This window comes from Haliotis asinina, chromosome 4 (assembly GCF_037392515.1).
Source record: "Haliotis asinina isolate JCU_RB_2024 chromosome 4, JCU_Hal_asi_v2, whole genome shotgun sequence".
Lineage (NCBI taxonomy): Eukaryota > Metazoa > Mollusca > Gastropoda > Lepetellida > Haliotidae > Haliotis > Haliotis asinina.
The window spans coordinates 71,327,801-71,347,850 of NC_090283.1; the positions used below are offsets into that span (position 1 = coordinate 71,327,801).

The 20,050-nt window shown below is 41.9% G+C and overlaps 1 protein-coding gene across 1 annotated transcript in view; it reads right to left on the bottom strand.

The window, feature by feature from the left end:
- Positions 1–19,550, bottom strand: part of LOC137281849 (uncharacterized) — a 32,438-nt gene extending 12,888 nt beyond the window's left edge. The window contains exon 1 of the mRNA XM_067813494.1: positions 18,511–19,550. Coding sequence (XP_067669595.1) covers positions 18,511–18,550 — 40 coding nt within the window. The 5' untranslated portion in view covers positions 18,551–19,550. The remainder of the gene's footprint in view (positions 1–18,510) is intronic.
- Positions 19,551–20,050: the final 500 nt, after the last annotated feature.

Here is a 20,050-nt window from a genome sequence, read left to right on the forward strand (position 1 = left end):
CTAAGAAAACAGTAAGTTTGAGTAGTAATGTTAGCATCAAGTTTTCGCGCAATGCGAGGGCACGTCACCCTTTACAGCCAATATTTGGATTGTTGGGGTTGGGATGAATGCTGTCGTATTCCTCTGACTGTTAACACCCTCTTGGACCGTTCGACCACTTCCAGCTTGAATTGCAAATTTGCTCTGCACTAAAGAGTCACGTGTGACTATCTGGAGCATTCGTTCGTTATTCTGGTCAAAGAGATCGATCACCAGGGCAAGGATCGCAAGTGTGTATCACTCGTAATTTAGCTGAGCAGGATGGAAGACGAAGGGTGTAGTGAAGGTATCTCTCTCTCTCTCTCTCTCTCTCTCTCTCTCTATCTATCTATCTATCTATCTCTCTTGACCCTCGCTCTCTTCCTCCACTCTCTCGCTTCTCTCTGTCCACTCATGCTCCAATCTCTTTCTTTCACTCTCTCGCTCCTCTCCCTCTCTCCCTTTTCCCCGCTCTCCCATCTCTGTAACTTTCTCCTCCCGCCCTCTCGCTTCTCTCTCTGTTCTCGTGCTATTTCTCCCTCTCTCGTTCCTCTCCACTCCTCCCTCTCTTGCTCCCCGGTCTCGCCCTCCCCTCACTTCTCTCTGTCCTCTCTCCGTCCTCTTATCGCCACCTTTTCTCGCACTCCCCCCACCCCCTCCCGCCACACCTCTCTTACATAAGCGTATGCGAGACGTTATATCTATATTCGAGAGGATGTCAGAATGATAATGTCCTGATTAACTGAGTTCCACTGTATCAAGTAGATAATCCGTAGAACCAGGGCTAGAAAGCCTTTATGGAGCCGCAAACTCTACTTGCATATGTAAAAACGGCGATATTTGACAGCGCATTTTGATAGCAGGCATGTGCGATAGGGTTCCATTAGTGAAAAATATCCAGGGGAATTGCGTGCACTCATAAAGGGGAAGAACGAACATAAAGCTTGTGCATCCACGCCGTTCTCTCTGAAAATGGCTGTTCGCTAACGCAAATAATGTTGCACGGGAGGACCAGCTTCTGCCGTCTACACAACGTAGTGGAAGAACATCTGGATGCATTTTTCAAACATATGTTTTCTAAATGTGCTGAGTGTCAAATGTCAGTTACTATGCTCACAACACAACAATTCCTTGTATAAATATGCCGTAGATCGCTAGGAACAGATGTGGGACACAGTCCATATGTTAGACTCACGTTCAGTCTGTATATACTGGGTAGCAACTAATAAACAAATAATAATTTGAAAGTGATTGGATTGTCAGAAGCTGAGGTAGTCTAGACTTACTCCATATAGGACGCAGTTGTGCAGAGTGGGCAAGACAGTTATGAAAATGATGTGATTCAGAGACTGTGAGACAGATTCAGTCTTGTCCTCCCTGATACTTACGCACGTCATGCTTAGTCTGCCTCGTTGTCCTTGAATCGCTTCACTTCTCCTTCCGTGCTGTCTTTTCTACATTACAAAACCTAGCTCGAAGAACATTCCGAACGAAGGTCGCAGCGAACTAACCCATCGTCTATGAATATATATTATTTTGGTTGTAACAAATAAATAACAAATAATCCCATTTGAACTGAGGAGGAGTCCGCGTTAGATTTCGAACCTGAGAAAATCTAAACTTGCTTCATTTAGGGCTTAAGTATGACAGGATGGACTTGGCGAAACGGAAAATAATTCAGGGGCAGAGAGATAGATTCTGCGTTGGTTTAACTTGATGTTCTTCCTCGTGCTTGTACAAGTGTCAAAGGCAATATGTAATAATTTCATTTACAATTTCTGAAAAAAACCCAAATACCCTTGTCTCCTTGGAGAAAGGTTACTTCACATTGTACCCTAGAACGTCTTAAAACAGCATCTGTGTTTGCTAAGGTTTGCCTAAGGACTCGATCTCCCTTGTGACGGCAGTTTTATACGATAAGAGTGGTGCTGTATTTTGGCTCCAAGTGAAAAAAAATACCACAGTTCCAAATACAGATTAGCCTCGAGTCGATCTAAGCCCAACACAGAGCAATCTAAAAGCATGCATCATTTATGTCAGAGATGTTCATGAATATAAAAAGAGATGCCATATGATATGGGTTTCGCAGTGTTGACCACAGTTAAGCCCCCGATCTGGTTTGGGAAGTGGTTCACTCGATCGATGGTTAGTTGGTTGAATGGTGTTTAACGTGGTAATGACCAATATTCCAACTGTATGGCTTTGGACTGTAAATAATCAAGTCTGGAACAGGCAATCCTGTGGTCAAAAGCATGAACATCGATCTACACTATAGAGATACTATGATATGTGACAGTTAAGTCAGTGATTATCACCATCCGATTCCATCAGGGGCCTCTTACGACAAGTTGAGCTGCTGAAGATCAGTTGTAACCCAGCCGACCTATTTACGGTATGCAGTACACAGATGCAAGAATGACATGGTATCTCAGTATTGGGCAAACACTATGAAACCCCTAATGAAGTTGAAAGCGACCTCATACCCTCGGTTCAAAATACTTGTTACATTCAGCAGCATACAGGGGAACGGCCATATTTGTCTTGGTTTGATATACGCAACAGGGAGACGGATGGATTTCTTTGTCAGTTTTGGTTAGATAATCCCTGAGAGTCCATCATCCCCTGTGGTGTGGATTTTACTGAACAGATTATGTATCATTCATGTATCACATTTATCGTCTTATTTTTGTTACCTCCAGTCAAATGACATACTTAATATTCCTCGTCAAACCAGAAAATCATATTATGCAGAACAAACGTCATGGATAACAAGCTCTTTTATTCAACAAGAAGTTATAATCAAAACGTTTGTTTTGTATTGTACTTACAGACTTCTAAAATGCCACTCGAAGAAGCCTAATTGTGCATAAATTTCAGTCAGCGCTACCTTTCAAAACAATACGAACCTTAGCAGGACCTTCAGGATATGTGGTTGTGGCTGAATTTCAATTATTCCCGTTCTCGATGCAACAGGTAAGGAAACGCTGTCGACAGTGTAACGGTGCAACCAAGTGTGGAATTACCAAACACCATCTTCTGCAGTCTTATGAACAATAATATGCGATGAGATCAGACCCGTCTGAGATTCCTAGTACTCCTGTCAGACAGAACACTTGTTAACTGCGCTCCAAGATAGAAATAATTCCAAAGAGAGAGCATTACGGTAAATAATTAAAATCTCATTTTCTTTCTAATTCATGTATCTACTATCCCTGGCTAAACTACACCTCGTTTTTTCGATTTTCAAACTCCATTTATATTTCTGAAATTTCCTTAATGGAGTGGCACTGTTAAAGTCACTGCCTGGGGCGGTTAGGGAAGGCAGAATGAAACCAGCATGAGCAAATATAACACGCCCAAATATAATTACAAAGCAAGAAATATAAGGTATGCAGAAGGAGGCATATCTCCGCGTAAAGTGATCACGTGCCTCTGGGTGGCCAGGATCGCCTACAATTTCAACGGGGGACTAATGAGATTTTGATTTTACCGAGAGGAGACAACATAAGAATTATACACTGCGACGGTTGATTTTCTGGAATAATTCGTGCAACTAAATGGATCTGATTTTGAGTTGGTGTCAGTAGCATCATTTTACAATAGTTCTGAAGTTGGTATAAATGGGTATCCGAAATTATTTCAACCACAGAATACTGCTGCATCAAATCAAATAAAATCCATGGCGGTAACGGACGGGTGTGGCTGTGATTGGGAGTGCGTGCGTGTGTACGTGTGTGCGTGTATGCGTTCGTCTGTGTTTGTATTTAAATGAAAATTAAGACTTTGACATTACATTTTGAGGCATAGAAAATATTTTCGCTTCTCAATCTGAAACGTACCTTTAATTTTGAGCATTTTTTCGATACGATGGCAGACCCTTCCACGCTTTCTAGATAAATGAGCAAGTGGAGACATCTCACAACACTAAATATGATTTAAAACCGATTGTGTATGAATATTCCCTAGACGTGTTTGCTGGTATAGACAATGTTTATACTAATACGAAGTAACAGCACCGATATGTCTACGCGTAATGTAAATCTGTGTAGATGTGAGTTGAATTAATGGAATCATTCTGTAAGAAACGCCTGGATTCTTTGACAAGGATCAAACAAGGGTACTGATAAATGGCTATTTCATTACCGACCATTTTATACGATTAGAAATGGAAATAGGGATATTACCCTCAAGCTTCTCGTCCAAGAGGAATTGGAAAAAGGATTGAAGTATCATTCAATTAATTATGTAGATAACAACGACATAATCTTACCAACATGACTGTACTTTATACGAGAGCGATTGGCGTCATGTTTTAAAGAATATTTGCTCTTCTTTCTGAGAAAGATAACATATTTCACTTGGCGGGGGATTTCAGATTCATATTCGCAGTCCAGTCACACTCAGCTTTGTCATGGTAATGTTGTAGAAAAAACAGATTCCAAGAAAAATAAACGTTTCCTCCCGCGTCCTTTGATGAAATAATAAGAATAATAAAAAGTCAAACACAGCCTGTAATCATAATGAATTAAAGCAAGCAAGGCATAATCTGCACAGCTTGATGTTATAATACCAAGAACAGAACGAGGCCAATCTCCATAATAACCTCCTTAATGAGAACATTAATCTGAAACGATGCCCGTTCACATTTAGAGGCCTGCTTGGATGCCGACAAGACGCCAGTGAGTCCAATAGCTTCATTTCCAACATAAGCTGAAACTGACGCGTGAACACAACTAAGGAAATCAAGCTTTAGCACTGAAGATATTCACTGTACTCCTAGGACCTCACTCAGGTTAACAAGCCATTAAAGATATACTTCTCAAGGTTCACAGTGAAGAATGCTTGATTCTCATTGGTCCAAATGAGTTTGCTAGGCGTCTAATTATGTTTGATGTAATACCTGGCTGCGATAACCTATGGAATCTCCGATATATCGATAGCACATATCGAAACAAATAATGGATGCGGATAAAGTATTACAATTGACAATATGGAGCAGTGGGAACGCGTTCGCTTGTCATTCTGTAGCCCCGGGTTCCCACATAAATAGAAGCCCTTTCCTGATATGTCTTGAATGTTGCTAACTCTAACCTCATTCACGCACTACAATTGTCGACATAATACAACCTTATAAGTGTCCGGGCCAAACATGTCGTGAAAATGAACTTCGTTTTCAGCTATTAACGGCAACATTCAGACATACCTTAGGGAAGCTATTTTCAATCGAATTTCTTGAGAGGTATTACATAATTTATCATTGACAATCAAATATGTGAAGAGTACAAAATATGTTGCTTATACATGTTTGCGAAACACGCTGCTCGTAACTAGTACTGACCACAGTTGGTGACGGTAGAGGTGTAAAGGCCATTTGCGCATGATGGGGTCGTGTTTGCCAGATGAGGTCGTGTTGAACTGGATCAGCAGGGAGGACGATTCCGCATTTCATGAATATTAGACAACGTATGCCAGGAACCATATTAACATAGAATTCCACTGAGAGGGAATGACTGAAGACGCATGTTTACTCTCATTTCATCTTCCCTGACAACCATCTACACTTCAGAAATAACGAGATGAACAACACTCACTTGCAAAAGGACGATAGTTGAAGATGTATATGTACTTTCAATGTATATACACTTCGGACAGAATGACCACCATGTTGGACACCAGCCACTTGTAGAAGGAGTTAGAACCGTAGAAGATTACATCTTTGAAGGTCATTTAGAGGCAGGGCGCATAAGAAAAGGCAGATTTATGGATGTCAACTTCTTCTCCACAATAAAGGAGGTGACATGCACAAATCTGGATTTTCTTAAGCAGAAGATTTAAACATGTCTTAGTTTTATCTCCAACTCATCTACATCAAACAGAAATGAGGACTTTCACAGCAAACGTTTATCGAAAGGATTAAAACATATGTTTAAATACTTTCAATTTATCTCCACTCCACAGCTATCTACTTCGGATAGAAATGACGGGTTTGTAGAGGTGTTAGAATACGATTTAAATACCCCGTGTTATCTCCACTTCACAGTCCACTCTTTTGGACCGAAATGAGACTTGCAATCAGTGCGGTTGTATGACCTCCACTGGACCCATATGAGAGTTGCATTCAGTACTGTTGGAGAAGGAGTAAGAATGTTTATCCCAGTCTACCATCTCGTCCCCAACCAACACTCCTTGCTTCATCTCACGTCCAAATCCCTGCAGCCTCTATCTCAACATTGCCCTCACGTACACTTCCCAGCCTTTCATCCGTTCTAGTATTGATTAGCACATCTGATTCTCTTTCACCGAACAAAAGATATAATTGAAAAGTTATTCAGCTATGACAAAGATTATATACACCGACAGCACATATCCTTCCCAACACGCACATTCTACTTCACCCAATTGAAGATAAGCACTACAAATGTGGTGTATATTGTCCAGACGATTGTGCAAAGTAACAAAGCGTTTAACATGACCAGACCAATCTTTGATAGGACTATCAGCACAAGCGTCTCTCTGAGTGACGTCCAAGTCCCGTCTTGTGAGCCACGTGTTTAGCCAGCGCTATACAGCCTTAAGCCGGTGTTTGATTTGCTTACACAGGCATCCTATTGATTCCTTTATTTACGTTTGCCTAGTGATCATTTTGGTCTATTGTAACAATCAAGCCTGTGGCAAACGCCATTGATCTTGCAGTATTTGGCATTTACAAAGATTAATGAGTGGCTAGCTTTGGCGCAAAATACACTTCTTTTGCACCAGGGTATGGCTGACTTCGCTGAGACAATTTCAACTCATCAGTTAGTTGTTTCCTTAAAATCTATTTGGGTGCTAAAGGGTTTTTCTTGAACCGTTTGGAACGGGGCTTAGAGTGTTCTTGAAGACATGATAACGCATGTTGTTAGGTAAAACAAAGGCATTATCAGTGCATCAAAGAAGGAGTTCAAAGGGTGTATCTTTGGGTCACGGGTCTGGGAATCATGCTCGACGTTCATTGCCTTTTAACAGATATGTGCGTGAACGAGTGTTGTTTATAGTTGTAATCAACAGTGCTGCTGTTATTTTTGGGCGGTCTGTTAATAATCGAGTTTGGTCGGGGCAGGCTATTGTGAAATTCGGCTACTCGAGTGTTAACATTATTTTACGGTTGACTCCGAACTGAGATTAATCCCTACTTTTACTTAAGCTTTATGAGGGAACGGTTTCATTGTGAGTATAAGTACAAACTCCATGTCACTTTGAACTGCAAAACGTGACGACTTACTATTGTGCATATCATATAAAAATCGGTATCTCAATGCTAGTTGATAGGGATTTCTGGGTACGCTGCCATTAAACAAAAACCTGCAGGGCACTTTTTCATATAATTGATGCAAAGCGACAGTCCTGATCCCAGGACGTTCCAGAATGGCCTCCTGACGCCAATAAAGTCTTTGACGATAGTTCCGACGTAAACCAAGTTGTTTTTGTGGAAACTGACATATTCCCTGATTTGCAGTCTTTGAGAAGAACCAGGCGGTTATAACAGCGAAATCATTCCACGTTGCAGGATATGCCCAACATGGTGTAATAGCAATCATAAGTGGATACTTTCGTGGGTACTTCACTTGCTACGACCATCTAGAGACCATTCATATGTATCCAGACGAACCTTTTGACCTCATGTCTGACAAGCAATACTTTCTATAATGGAAAGTCGTAATTCCATGGTATAATATACGGATCCATATACATGGAATAGCGGGTAATCAGTAAAACGAACTATGTCGTAAGACTCTATGACAATTCAATCAATATGACGATAACAAGGAGCATACTGGATTCATAAAATGATATGTTTTAAACTAAATGATCATTTTTATATTCAGACCATTGATTGAAGGATATGGCTTTCAGAAGGCATTCTACAGGTTTATTACCATTGTGGCATTCCCAGACTTAATCGACCTCTCTGTTAATAGGCAGTAGTGGGGGTGCTAGTCATTACAGAGAGCAATTATAAATTCTTTGCCCATTTACGTATTAATTAAACCCTGCATGCTGGGTATGACATATTACATAAATACCAATGTTCTCGTAACGCTGTATTTATACAACCCTATTAGTTGGGTAGATAAGGTAATTAGGATGTACAAAGATTAGCGTGGCCCCCGTGGTTAAGATGTCTGCAGAACATTGACTATGTAATGCTTCACTAGGGGATCATCAGGGAATCTAGGTCATTATTGTGTGATTTGTGATGACTTGTGGGGAATATTTACATGTACAGTTTCTTGTCATTTTGACCCTTGCTGTTTTAGTCTACCCCCGTGTGAGAGTGGGTGTGTGAGTGGGTGTGGGAAAGGGTGAGTTGATGTATGAGAGGATGGGAAAGGAGATTCTAGATAGGTGGGGTGGGGGCGGGGAGACATCGGGAGAGAAACTGGGGGGACTGATAGAGAGAAGGAGGGAGAAGGGGTTCAAAACCAATGGGGAGGGTAGACAGAGGGGATGGTATATAGGGAGTAAGAAACGGCGGCGAGCTGCAGATCTGGAGACAGATAGGGTGGGTCAGAGAAAAGACGAAGACAGAAAGAATAGATGGGAGAGAGGCAAGTGTGGTAGTTAGAAGAGATAAAGACAGAGACAGTGAGGTTGACCTGGAGACAGGTTAGGAGAGAGAAGATAATGGGAAGTAAAGCAGAGAGGGAGAGAGAGGGAGTGAGAGTGACAGACTGAGGGAGAGAAAGAGAGGGGAGATAGGAGGTTGAGAGAGAGAAGAGAGGAGAGGGAACGAGAGAGAGGATAGTCAGCAGCCAGAGAGGACTGGGATGGGACGAGACAGAGAGTGAGTGAGAGATTGTGAGAGAAAGAGAGAGAGAGAGAGAGCGGCGTCCAGATTCTACCTAGTACACGCTCCTCGTTCCATACAGAATGCATTTTGCACTCGATCTTTTCAAATATGACAGACGTCATCTATATCTTATTGTAAAACGTACTTGAATGTTATTTTCCTTGTCATGAGAATACAATATGATCTACCTCATTATCACCTACATTTAACAGGTAGCATATGGTGTCTACCGTGTGTGTTTGATCTCGCGAGAAGTACAGCCATACACCACCCAATCAATCGATCAGCTCTGCTTCCACGACAACACCACACACACGAGTATCATTAATGAAGCTAAGTAGCAACAATTATATCAGTTTACACGTACATATAACAAGTTCATTAGCATTCCGAGTTCTTCTTTTGTCGGATAACAGACTAGTGTGATCTGATCTGCTCTAGCATTATGGAGTAGAACCTAACGATTTTATTTGTGGAGAGAGGTCAAGACAAATATAACTTGCATCAGGAATGTCACCATACTTTCCTATACGCCCCACCCACTTAATGAGAGCAATTTGGGGCAGAAAAGTATCACCTAGTACAGTAATTGCGTTGTCCTCCCTGACTCTGTACTAGGGCTATTTACGTAGCTACAGTAACGAGCTTCCACTTTCCAAAATGTTAACAATTAGCGTGTTTGAGTTTACATATCACCAAGAGCAAACTAACGTTTCGAAATAAGGAGTTGCATCCATTACCCGCGTCAGACTCCGCTTGTCGTGTTTTCGAAATTTAGATTCGAACCAACATTCACCCTTAGTTAGCTTGTCGCACAGTCCCTGAACCACATTATTTCCCTGTTGAGTAGCCCTTACTATAATGCTAAAGCTTATATGAAGCAAGTTCAGATTTCTGAATCTCTGGTCTTCCTTGGGCTCCAGGTTGTGAATCTCTGGTCTTCCTTGGGCTCCATTTCAGTTTAAACGGATTTGTTAGTTACTTTGAAAAAAATATATATATTCAGAGACTAAGCATTAGTTAACCCTTATTCTGTCAGCGCCAAGCCCAACTTCGACATGGACCTGCAGGTGACCGCCTGCGTTGATCTGGTGCTTATACATCTGATGCCTATTTCTTGCGGCTTGTAACTCCACTAACGACCTCAATCAGACACTCGGCCACGTCGCAAACATCTGGTATTATCATATTTCGGAATTTGGCGTGTATCTGCAGCTGATTTATTCCAGTTCACGGTGCTGCATTTTTCACGTGCCAGATAACGCGATATGAATATTTATTGAACATTACCGTTAATGGAGGTGCGTGTGCATATCACAAGGAAGTATGAACGGTATATCCATATGTCGGGTCTGCAGATTTAGTGGAAGCGCCCTAGTCTAGTGCAACCTCAGTGGCTATTGTTGTACCTCATGCTGTGCATGTTGCCGGCTTTACCTACATCTTGGAGAGACTACGGCATCGTCACTTACACTAAGGATCAAACCTCCATAAATCACAGGGTAAACAATTCCTTTGTTTGTCTTGGCTTTTGAAAATTTCGTGGACTTTCTGGGGTCGTCTTGATGCCGTTCTCATTAATTTCAAATTATTCATTTCCAACATCACAAGTTAGCTAGGGGCGTGTGCGCGGTGGGCGAGCTGGCTAAACAGCCAGGCTTGTGATTCAGTTAGGTTGAGGTGTCCTGATCGAGCCCACCTGTGACCGGATGTAAAAGCCTTGGAGTCACTTTGTGTGCAGACTCTTTCCGTGTTGTCACAAACGCTAGTGTTGCTCGCAAGTCATATTCACAACTGATACTCACCATGGAACTTCCATCTTAATGCAGTGCTGAGTTGAGTAACTATAGTAACATCTCATTACAAGAACGGCAAAACACCTGACGAACGTTCCATTTATCTTATCCAAAATGTTTCATCTGGAACCAGATATTCGTCATTCCAAAAACGCCCTAACCAATGTGCGCCTTAATATTCCACTTTCATGTTTATATATGGACCTTTTCAATCTGATCTTTGCATACTCTTACGACTGGGACGGCATGTAGACTACACCTCAGCTATATAGCATCATGCAATGTCCTGACGTCACTGTGCTTACAAAATGCGTTTCCTGTGGAATCTGACAGAGAGGCGGATTTGCGGTCGAAAAGCATTGACACGCCACATCTGTGGGATATCAACAACATGACATCTACTTTTGCTGCCTAAATCGCGATATTGATAGAATGTTAATGGAAGCAGTTACCCTACTCTCTCATTCTGTTGTCTGACTGCACCTATTACGTCTCCTACAATATCAACTCTTTCACATTCTTATCTTGTATCATCTATACCTCTACCTAGCGTTTGAAGAGGATTTTCTAGTCAGGCCACGCCTTGTTAAAATCGATTTTGTTCGAGTCAGTCTCAAACAAACATATATCTTTGAAAACTGTGAAAAAACACATGTGATTTTCAGAACATAACATGATCTCAAATATATTCTGGACACTAATGTACAGATCTTCTCCACAAACAACTCATAACGACGTTATTCGGATTATTAAAAGTCGTATTACGACATCAAAAGAGAACTGATGAGGGCAACATCCATTGAACCCAGTCAGTTATTGTGCCCAACAGCGCCAGGGACAAGTATCAATATCCAGAGGAAGCTAAACGACTGGATATATTGTGTACATGGTAAAATGCCACGCCCAAGGCACAGCCTGGAGAGGAACCAGTTCAATGTCGCGACTTAGCAACACTAGCAGTAACACGGATGGCAGTAGTGCCGCACGCAGTCTTCAGATAAAGAAACGCGTGGAGAACAAGAGAAAAACACATTTACTGAGGTTATGTATTGTACCACAAAATTGTAGTGCTCTCAGCTGAAATATATATTAGCAACAAAACGTAGGGAACAAGAGATTTTACTATGTGCCCAAATGACACAGACTAGTGAAAAACAAGAACAAAACAAACTAATGTGGCACCTGACTTTCATAAATCTTTATGCATGTGCAGAAAGCATGCACGTGTACGCGCGAGGGTTAACGCAAATGTCAGAAACGTATTTTCGAACGTGTAATGTCAGTCCTGAGCGTTTTAGGCTTGAAACTTTATCGTCAGGTAGGCAGCCAGCAACTGGTTCAGATTTGTCCCTCAAAAGAAAAGGGCGGTTATACCATGTCGGGAGGACGTATTTCAGCATCAATATTTGTAAACAGCACTAACACCAACTTCTAACATGAACCTTGCAACTGAAGGGACTGACGGCATTGGCGTCACATGTTTACAGATGAGTCGCAGCTCTTCCCGAGGTTCAAATAAATGAATATACGAAATAGTAACATAATGTGAGAATAGATATGTAACACGTTTTGAGGAGGAGGTAGGTAAGCGTAAGGAGGTTGGGGGGTGGGGGGGTAGGGGGGGTAAGGAGGTTGGGGGGGTGGGGGGAAGTGTTGGGACGGGAGAGGAGGGAAGACATTGTGATACGTTTATGATGGCACAGTGAGGGATTCTCTCTAAAGGCATGTTTACGCTGATTTTCCCTTACAATCAAGCTGTCATATTGTGGAATATCCGAAGTCTACAATCTAATGAGGGAAGGAAATCTGAAAAGAGTATAAGAGTATTTGTCCTCTGGAAAACATGACATGTAAACTTATGATAAACTCAGTCGATAGATTTTAAACACGGTTGCCGTTCTTATAAATTATGCAGAGAAACCAAGGTTATCTGGAAAGATAGTTTGCCTTGATTATTTATTCCCTGATCTAAACTAAACTAGACACCAATGCCCGATGGAGCGTGTTCAGTTTCACTTCTTTGGCCCATTCAAATGTCAAATGTTATTGATAAGCAGCTTTCTCCCTTTGAATAGATAATCAATAATGGTTCTTTGGACAAGTATGGTTCGTTTAAGGACCAATTACGTACACTTTACCCTGATTCCAGATTGTAATACGGCGTTCAATGGTGGTAAATCACTCCCACAACCACCAGCTTGACCCCGGGGGATACTGGACTCGTAAAGAAGTCAAACCCACCATAGACTTCAAAAGATGCGTGTAATTAATTACGTGTGTTGGCCGTCAATGCTTAATGGCCCTGCACAACGTCAGCACATGGACAATCGGCGTACCAGCGCCGTCACGGCCAATCAGTCAATGCCTCTTCTCTGTCAAGAGAAGAAAGCAAACCGTGGATTGATATGAAAAACGATATGCTGGTGACAACACGGTGCCATAGTTCACACTTAACAGTACTGTACATGGTGAAAGCAATTAGTGTTGTTTCCGTCCTGTTACATTTAACAAGTACAGCGAGACAGACTGGTACCAACTGCATGGGTGTGATGCACGGGGAGAACTCTTGTACGTCTTCCACACCGACGTATCATCGACGCTGTTCCGGATATAACTCAACTCGGCACTAACACTGCGGCAGTTGCTACTTGTCAGTCCACATCCTTCAGAACATTTGACAACTGTGAGAAGCAACTTCATGTGTTAAGTAGAAGATAAAGCTGTTCTGTTTTCAATTTTGAGATCCTTTGTCGTTGATTTACGGCCGTTAAATATGATTTAAAAACCGAACCTTTCACAATCGACTATCACACAATGTCGTACTAGAATTATTGGTAAAACCCTACTATCGTCACTACTGTGTTATTTATGGTTATATGCAGGGGCATGCCAAATGAGCCGGCAAGTTCACTAAAGGTGTTCTGTATTCTCGATAACGTATGTTGGACATACACATTACATTTGTATATTTCAATATACACGTATTGTCATGGACTTCTGGATTTAGTACACTGAATGCCACCGTCGAAAAAAGGAATCGGGTTGTTATTCTTGTCGATTTCTCGATGTATGTCATCGTATCCTATATCGATGCTCATGATGTCGATCACGGGGTTATCACCTACCTCCAGATTCGTTTTTTACAGACCACCGTCGTATTTTCAAAGGTATTCGGACAACGCCGTTACCTGCCAGCTAGATGACGTTTACCTGTCAGTATCCCATACCTAGGATGGTGTGTCCTTACCCGAACTACGGTATACCCACGCCCTGACGATAAGGGATGAGCGAGAGGTACAGTGTCAGTACCCTGGGGCCCTTGGAGTTTTACCGTAGTTCCTCCAACAACCACAAGACGATGAGCTCCGTTCATTAGGTTTATCAAAACCGCGTTGCTGGTCAACCCACTCTATGGTCACTCTGTAAGACGTCAGCCGCAAAGCTTTAACACTGAGTAACGGTGTGCGGTTTTGTAAAACAAACATAACCAGAATGTTTATATTGATGGCACAATTGCCACAGATACTGTTCCATTAATATGATCTATGGTTTTATAATGTCCGCGTATTAGCCATCATTTTCCGTAACACAAATATTCCTTGACTGGAAAGATATAAAAAAAAAGTTGCTTCCGACATATTCTTCAGCCTGGATGAATCCCAAGCATTATATTAATGCAAGTCACGATTCAACATTTAGACTGAATTAGTAAGCACGAAGAATATTATATGGAATTACAGCCTACGCATAATCATGTCAATTCGTTGACGTCGAAATCGCCGTTAAAAGACATGTAACTTGAAAGACAACGAGCTGGTGAATAAGTAGTGTTAGTTGAGAATATTCCGTTGTTGAATTGCACCGAGTCAAGTGACCGTTCTAACAGATAATCACTGTCACTGTTACTTACATTATGATAATTTCAAACGTACGATCATCAATCCTCGTCAGGATTAAATCACCAGTACAGCTACTGATACATTCACCATCAGCACAATAGATCATCATCATCATCATCATCATCATCATCATCATCTCTACACTATCATATGTACAGGTGTCTTCACTTACATTTCCACCCATCACACGATCATCTGAATCATCACATCGCGCTGTTATATTAGATGCATCACATCTGAAGCAACAGGCGTACATACATGCATGAGTCTAAGGCAGTTAACGCGGAGCAGCTGAAGAAAAGAGGCGGAGGGGAGAGCGTACGAGAGGGGTAGGGGTGAGGACAGTGGATGGGGGAGGATGGGTGATATAATGGCGGTGAATCCATTTCTCCCCTATATAAACAGACATAGCTAGAGCATCAAAACCATCAGCTGCAAACACAAGACACGACTGCATGAACGTAGCTCAGATAAGAGCGATAAGTAAATATCACACGGTGAAACACTGAGATAAGTTATCTGTCCCTCCTGAATGCATTTTGGGCATTTTAAATTATGCATATGGCCTTTCGCCTATCTACCCAGCAGCCAGGGGTGGTTCCACTGCTCAGCTAACATAACGGTGAACAGTAGACAGGATTTAGAAGGACTACCATCTTTCTAGCCCACACCATCGTGTGCCATCTCTGCTCAACTAACATAACGGTGAACAGTAGACAAGAATTAGAAGGACTACCATCTTTCTAGCCCACACCATCGTGTGCCATCCCTGCTCAACTAACATAACGGTGAACAGTAGACAGGAATTAAAAGGACGACCATCTTTCTAGCCCACACCATCGGGTGCCATCCCTGCTCAACTAACACTAACACACGTGGCCTTCTTCCGTGTTTGTCGGCTTGTCATAGATTGTAATGTCAATCACTTGATTAAATTAAAAGAATAACCATATTGACTCTTCTGGAATCAACTTAAAGCGGACTGGGAGACTATTTAGAGTTTGCCAGACCGTGATTCCCAGGGAGAGTGCGGGCTGACAATGAAAAAAATATCGTTAAAGTGTCGCTTGACGCATCACAAATTAACCTCTACTTGTTAAACAACCTTGTAGAAGAGCACAGTACAGTCCCAGAAAGAACATCAGAAAGTTTGAATGTGGAATCTATTTCCTTATGCCCTTATGTCGTTTGGATGTCGATCCCATTAACTAACTTGTGGGAAGCTTTGGAGTGCCCCTGAAGGTATTCTTCTACGGCCCTTGAATGTTAGACTGTACACGTAAATACACCTTGAGTTCATAGATCGTGAGTACACAGTTCATCCACGGAATCGGTTCATTGTGTGGCACTGCTTCTATCATTATTCTGAATCAAGATGACCAGTGTCATTATATCCAAGACATGCTATCTACCACGTTCTGTTCCACAGACACTACACCCAAAAAATGCCTTGGTTGTGGCCGTTACGTATACACGTCGTTATGAGGGATCCTCCACAGCAACCTTGAATTAACGGTATCTAAAACATGTAAAGTACGTAAGAGTTCCCTCCGTTATTGTTTATTATAGTGTCACGTTCTCTGGTCTTAGTCGATCAACCACACGACCGTGTGAATGGGGAATGCCCCACTGGGCGAGAGCAAAGAACAGCGATAACTGCAGAATAAGACTTTTGTCAAATGTTTGATATCATTTTATGACATGTGTTCTGTTTGGGGATCAGACCAGATATCATGAACTTCGACCAACGCCACCGGGGTACGAAGAGTCAGGCCACCCGATACACAGATCCAGTTCGACACGGATTCCGTACAAGAATACCCTCTACAGGAATCCGGATACATGATGCAGCCATTGTGCATAGTGAGATGAAACGAAAGCTAAATATATCAAATCTTTTATAGAAACAAGCATCCAGATTTAAAATACAAATAGAGTCATAGTGGGATGGGCGATTCAGAACCTAAGCAATATATAGACGAGTTCTATTTAGAGATTTCCATAACAGTGGGGGTTTGGCTATAGGAAACACGAGACAGTTTCCGTATTGTATGACAGCAGAGTATTATTCACATTAATCGCAGGATGGGTTTTTGTATTTGCTAACAGCACGACAAAAATGGTCCCATTTCGATATAGTACTCCGCTGTAAGACGTTGACATTTTCATAACAAATAGGATAGGCATATTTCAATGAGACACATATATATACATATGGTCGCCCTGTATTCTGGAGCATGCGCTGACTATTTAGGCTAACATTAATAGATTGTATTTGTTTGCATGTTTGGTGTTTATATTCACACTATGCTATACTTTGGTTACACGACGGCAGGTAGATAATGCAGTCCGGACCTGACAATCGAATGATTGACATCATGGGCACTAATTTATATATTGGGACACGATAACCTGCATCAACCAAGTCCATCAAATATTTAGCTGCTTCCAACTACAAGCGTGGCTAGTTAGATTATGTCCCCGATCTCCATGGAGAGGTTAATGTGTCTTCATCATAACATGAGGGGACGCACGTGAACGGTCGTCTAAAGCGCCTACATTCACGTGGCACACGAGAAATTTGTAATCACGAGTTCGAACCTGAATATTTTACTTTCTTCCAAACGTAGGCTACCCTGCCGTGACAAAACAGGAGTTAAATCCCGCTATATATATCCCACTATATATTAAAAATTAACTCCCATTGGAACCTTTGTTGTCAGAGGTGTAACGGAAGTCTTGTGTTGATGATAGTTAGATATTGGTAACAGGTTTACAGATTAAACACACAGATCTTGAACTCATGTTTGGTAATGAAAACATACTAAAACAACAACATTTGTAACATATTTATAGACATTGTGTGTGAGTTTAGTTTTACGCCGCTTTTAGCAATATTCCAACAAAATCATGGCGGGGGACACTGGAACTGGACTTAACTTATACACATTGTGACCTAAAACTTCTCTAAAACCGTGTCAGTCTTGCAAAGCTTGTCCTCGAGCCTGTATAGATTAGACCTAACCATTCTATAATCATGAGACTCGAAGCTATTTCCGTGGAACAAATATTAATAGAGCTTCATGATTTTAAGTTTGTGAGTTACTACTAGTGATGTCGCAAAGTGTTTATGAAGCGTATCCTGCATCTTTGATACAACTCTGAAAGGAGTTGATTTCTAAAAATTGGGTGCTTTAACACGAAGAACTAGACCCCTTTCAACCCCTGCCTCTCCCCCACTTGCCCTCACTCATCCACTTCCTGCCACAGCCATACCCACTCTCCTTCCCCACCCCACGCCTGTAGGTTATGCCTCCATTAGGTATATTTATAACCCACATAACCCCAGCCTCCCGGCGATGTGTGGAATCTGAGACCAAGACACAACACGCCAGCCTGTTCCGACCATACACCCTCCTGACCCAGAATTCAACATCAGGATTGTTCAACTTGCTTTTCATTGGTTAACCCATATAAACCCAGAATCAGAAGTTAGGCGTTACCAATGAATATCCAATTTCAACACCGCTGAGATATGATAGTGCGAGCTAACTCCTCGACACACATGTGTACAGTATTGTTGGAACTATCCCCAGGATATAGTTAGTACACAAACAATTAAAGAACAATTACGAGGAAGTCTTTGTTACGGTTATAAATCAATGGAAGCTAACAATTACATGCCACCTTATCAAATTACACTATTCTATTTCACAATACAAAATCGCAAACTAGGTCATAGTGAGAGTTTCCATGTATGTCAATGCTTTTCGAGACACAAAGTCCTGAGCTATCAATAACTGGTAATATGCGCAATTATGACTGTGAATTACTTGTGGATACACAGTGCTGATGTTGGTGTGGCTATGTAACTTCATAATAACAATAACTTCATCACCTTCAATTATTCCCTAAGGCAATGCATGCAACAAGTTCCAAAGTTCTGAAGGCGGGATTCCAAACTTACCTAGGACGACAAGAATGGTGAAGAGTGCTGGAACTTTCATTATGCAGACTCTTATTAATCCGTACCACGAGGGAAAGACACAGGTACTCCTACAGAGAATGGTAGACCTTGCTTCTAGTTCCTGGTGGGACGTGAGAAGAAGATATCAGCTACCCAAATTCCTTGTTACTCCTTATGAAATAGCCAATGAATGACTGGCGATCAGCCCCCTGCGTTGTTGATTGACAGCTGGACGGAGAAGCCCTCCGTATACGTGTGTCCGTCCTGTGTATACTGTCACTGGTAAGAAACTGTGCAGAAAGTGATAACCAAGTGTCGAGGTGGCACAGATTTAGACTGCTGGCTGCAGCAACCAATCACAGAATACACGTGGTGCTTGTACAGTGAATGAAGAACTGTTGCTATAGTTGTTCCATTAGGTGTTGAGCCCTATAGTACAGTCTCTTCATCAACAGCTGGGCGGCAGACACAGACAGACAGTGCCCACCGCTCACGTTGTTGCCATCTGGTAACGTCGAATGCTGTTGTGGTGCTGGTGCTCTCTCGTGGGGTGGTAGTCGTTGGGTGGAATGGCGACGATGTCACAGCGTCAGAGGGCGGGACACGACGTCTGACGACGACCACAACCCTCCATCTACCACGCGCCTCCAGATGTAAGGACAAGCAGAGCAACTCGCCTGTGATATTGATTTTCCAAGGAGCGCTCATTTATTACTCTCATTTTCCGTGTTAGCATCTTTTGACCGATTCTAGGACTGATTGCGGGATAAACCAGCTAGCTATTAGGGAAGGCCTTCGTTGGCCGGTCGTGGCTATTAGACGCACTGGCCATTTGGCATCCAACAAAACTGAAAAGAAATGTCTAATAAATCTTAACATCGGGCCATGAGTATGTCGTTTAAATGTGTACTCCTGGCTGAAGTGTCAGTATTCCATCTGCGGACTCGGTCCTTCACAGTGTTTGCAGCCGCTAATCTACTTTGGATTTGGAACAGGCCAAACCCGCCCGCATGTATGCACACTTTTGTGTTGCTGTTAAATGCGTATTTAAGTGTGACTCAGTTCGTCCGGTATTTCTGAGTTCAACGTGCCTTTGATTTAAGTGCACGTGGGCTAAAAAAAACTCGCAGAATATCATGGAATGTCAGGATAAACAGGTGGTCAACCATCCAGGGCTGTTCTTGTTTGGGTAACTGCGATAGTCTATTTGGGTCCCACAAATGTGTATGCTTGTAATCTGACAATTTAGATATGAAGAGTTTGCATGTTTTTGTTTTGTTTTGACTTTTTTTTGGACATCAGCTTCTTTATTGCGAGGAACACAAAGATTCGGAGCTACTCCTATTCATTCATTTAGTAAGGATATACCCCAAAAATTGTGTTCCTCATAATAAGTTGAAATCCATAAACATCTTTCTTATGTGTATCACTTCTAAATGCCATTCAAGGACCTGATAATATGGTTCCAGAAAAAAAGTTATTGTATGTGAAAGTATACATGGAAACGGTAAATACATGCAAACAATGCAGGGCCTAGATT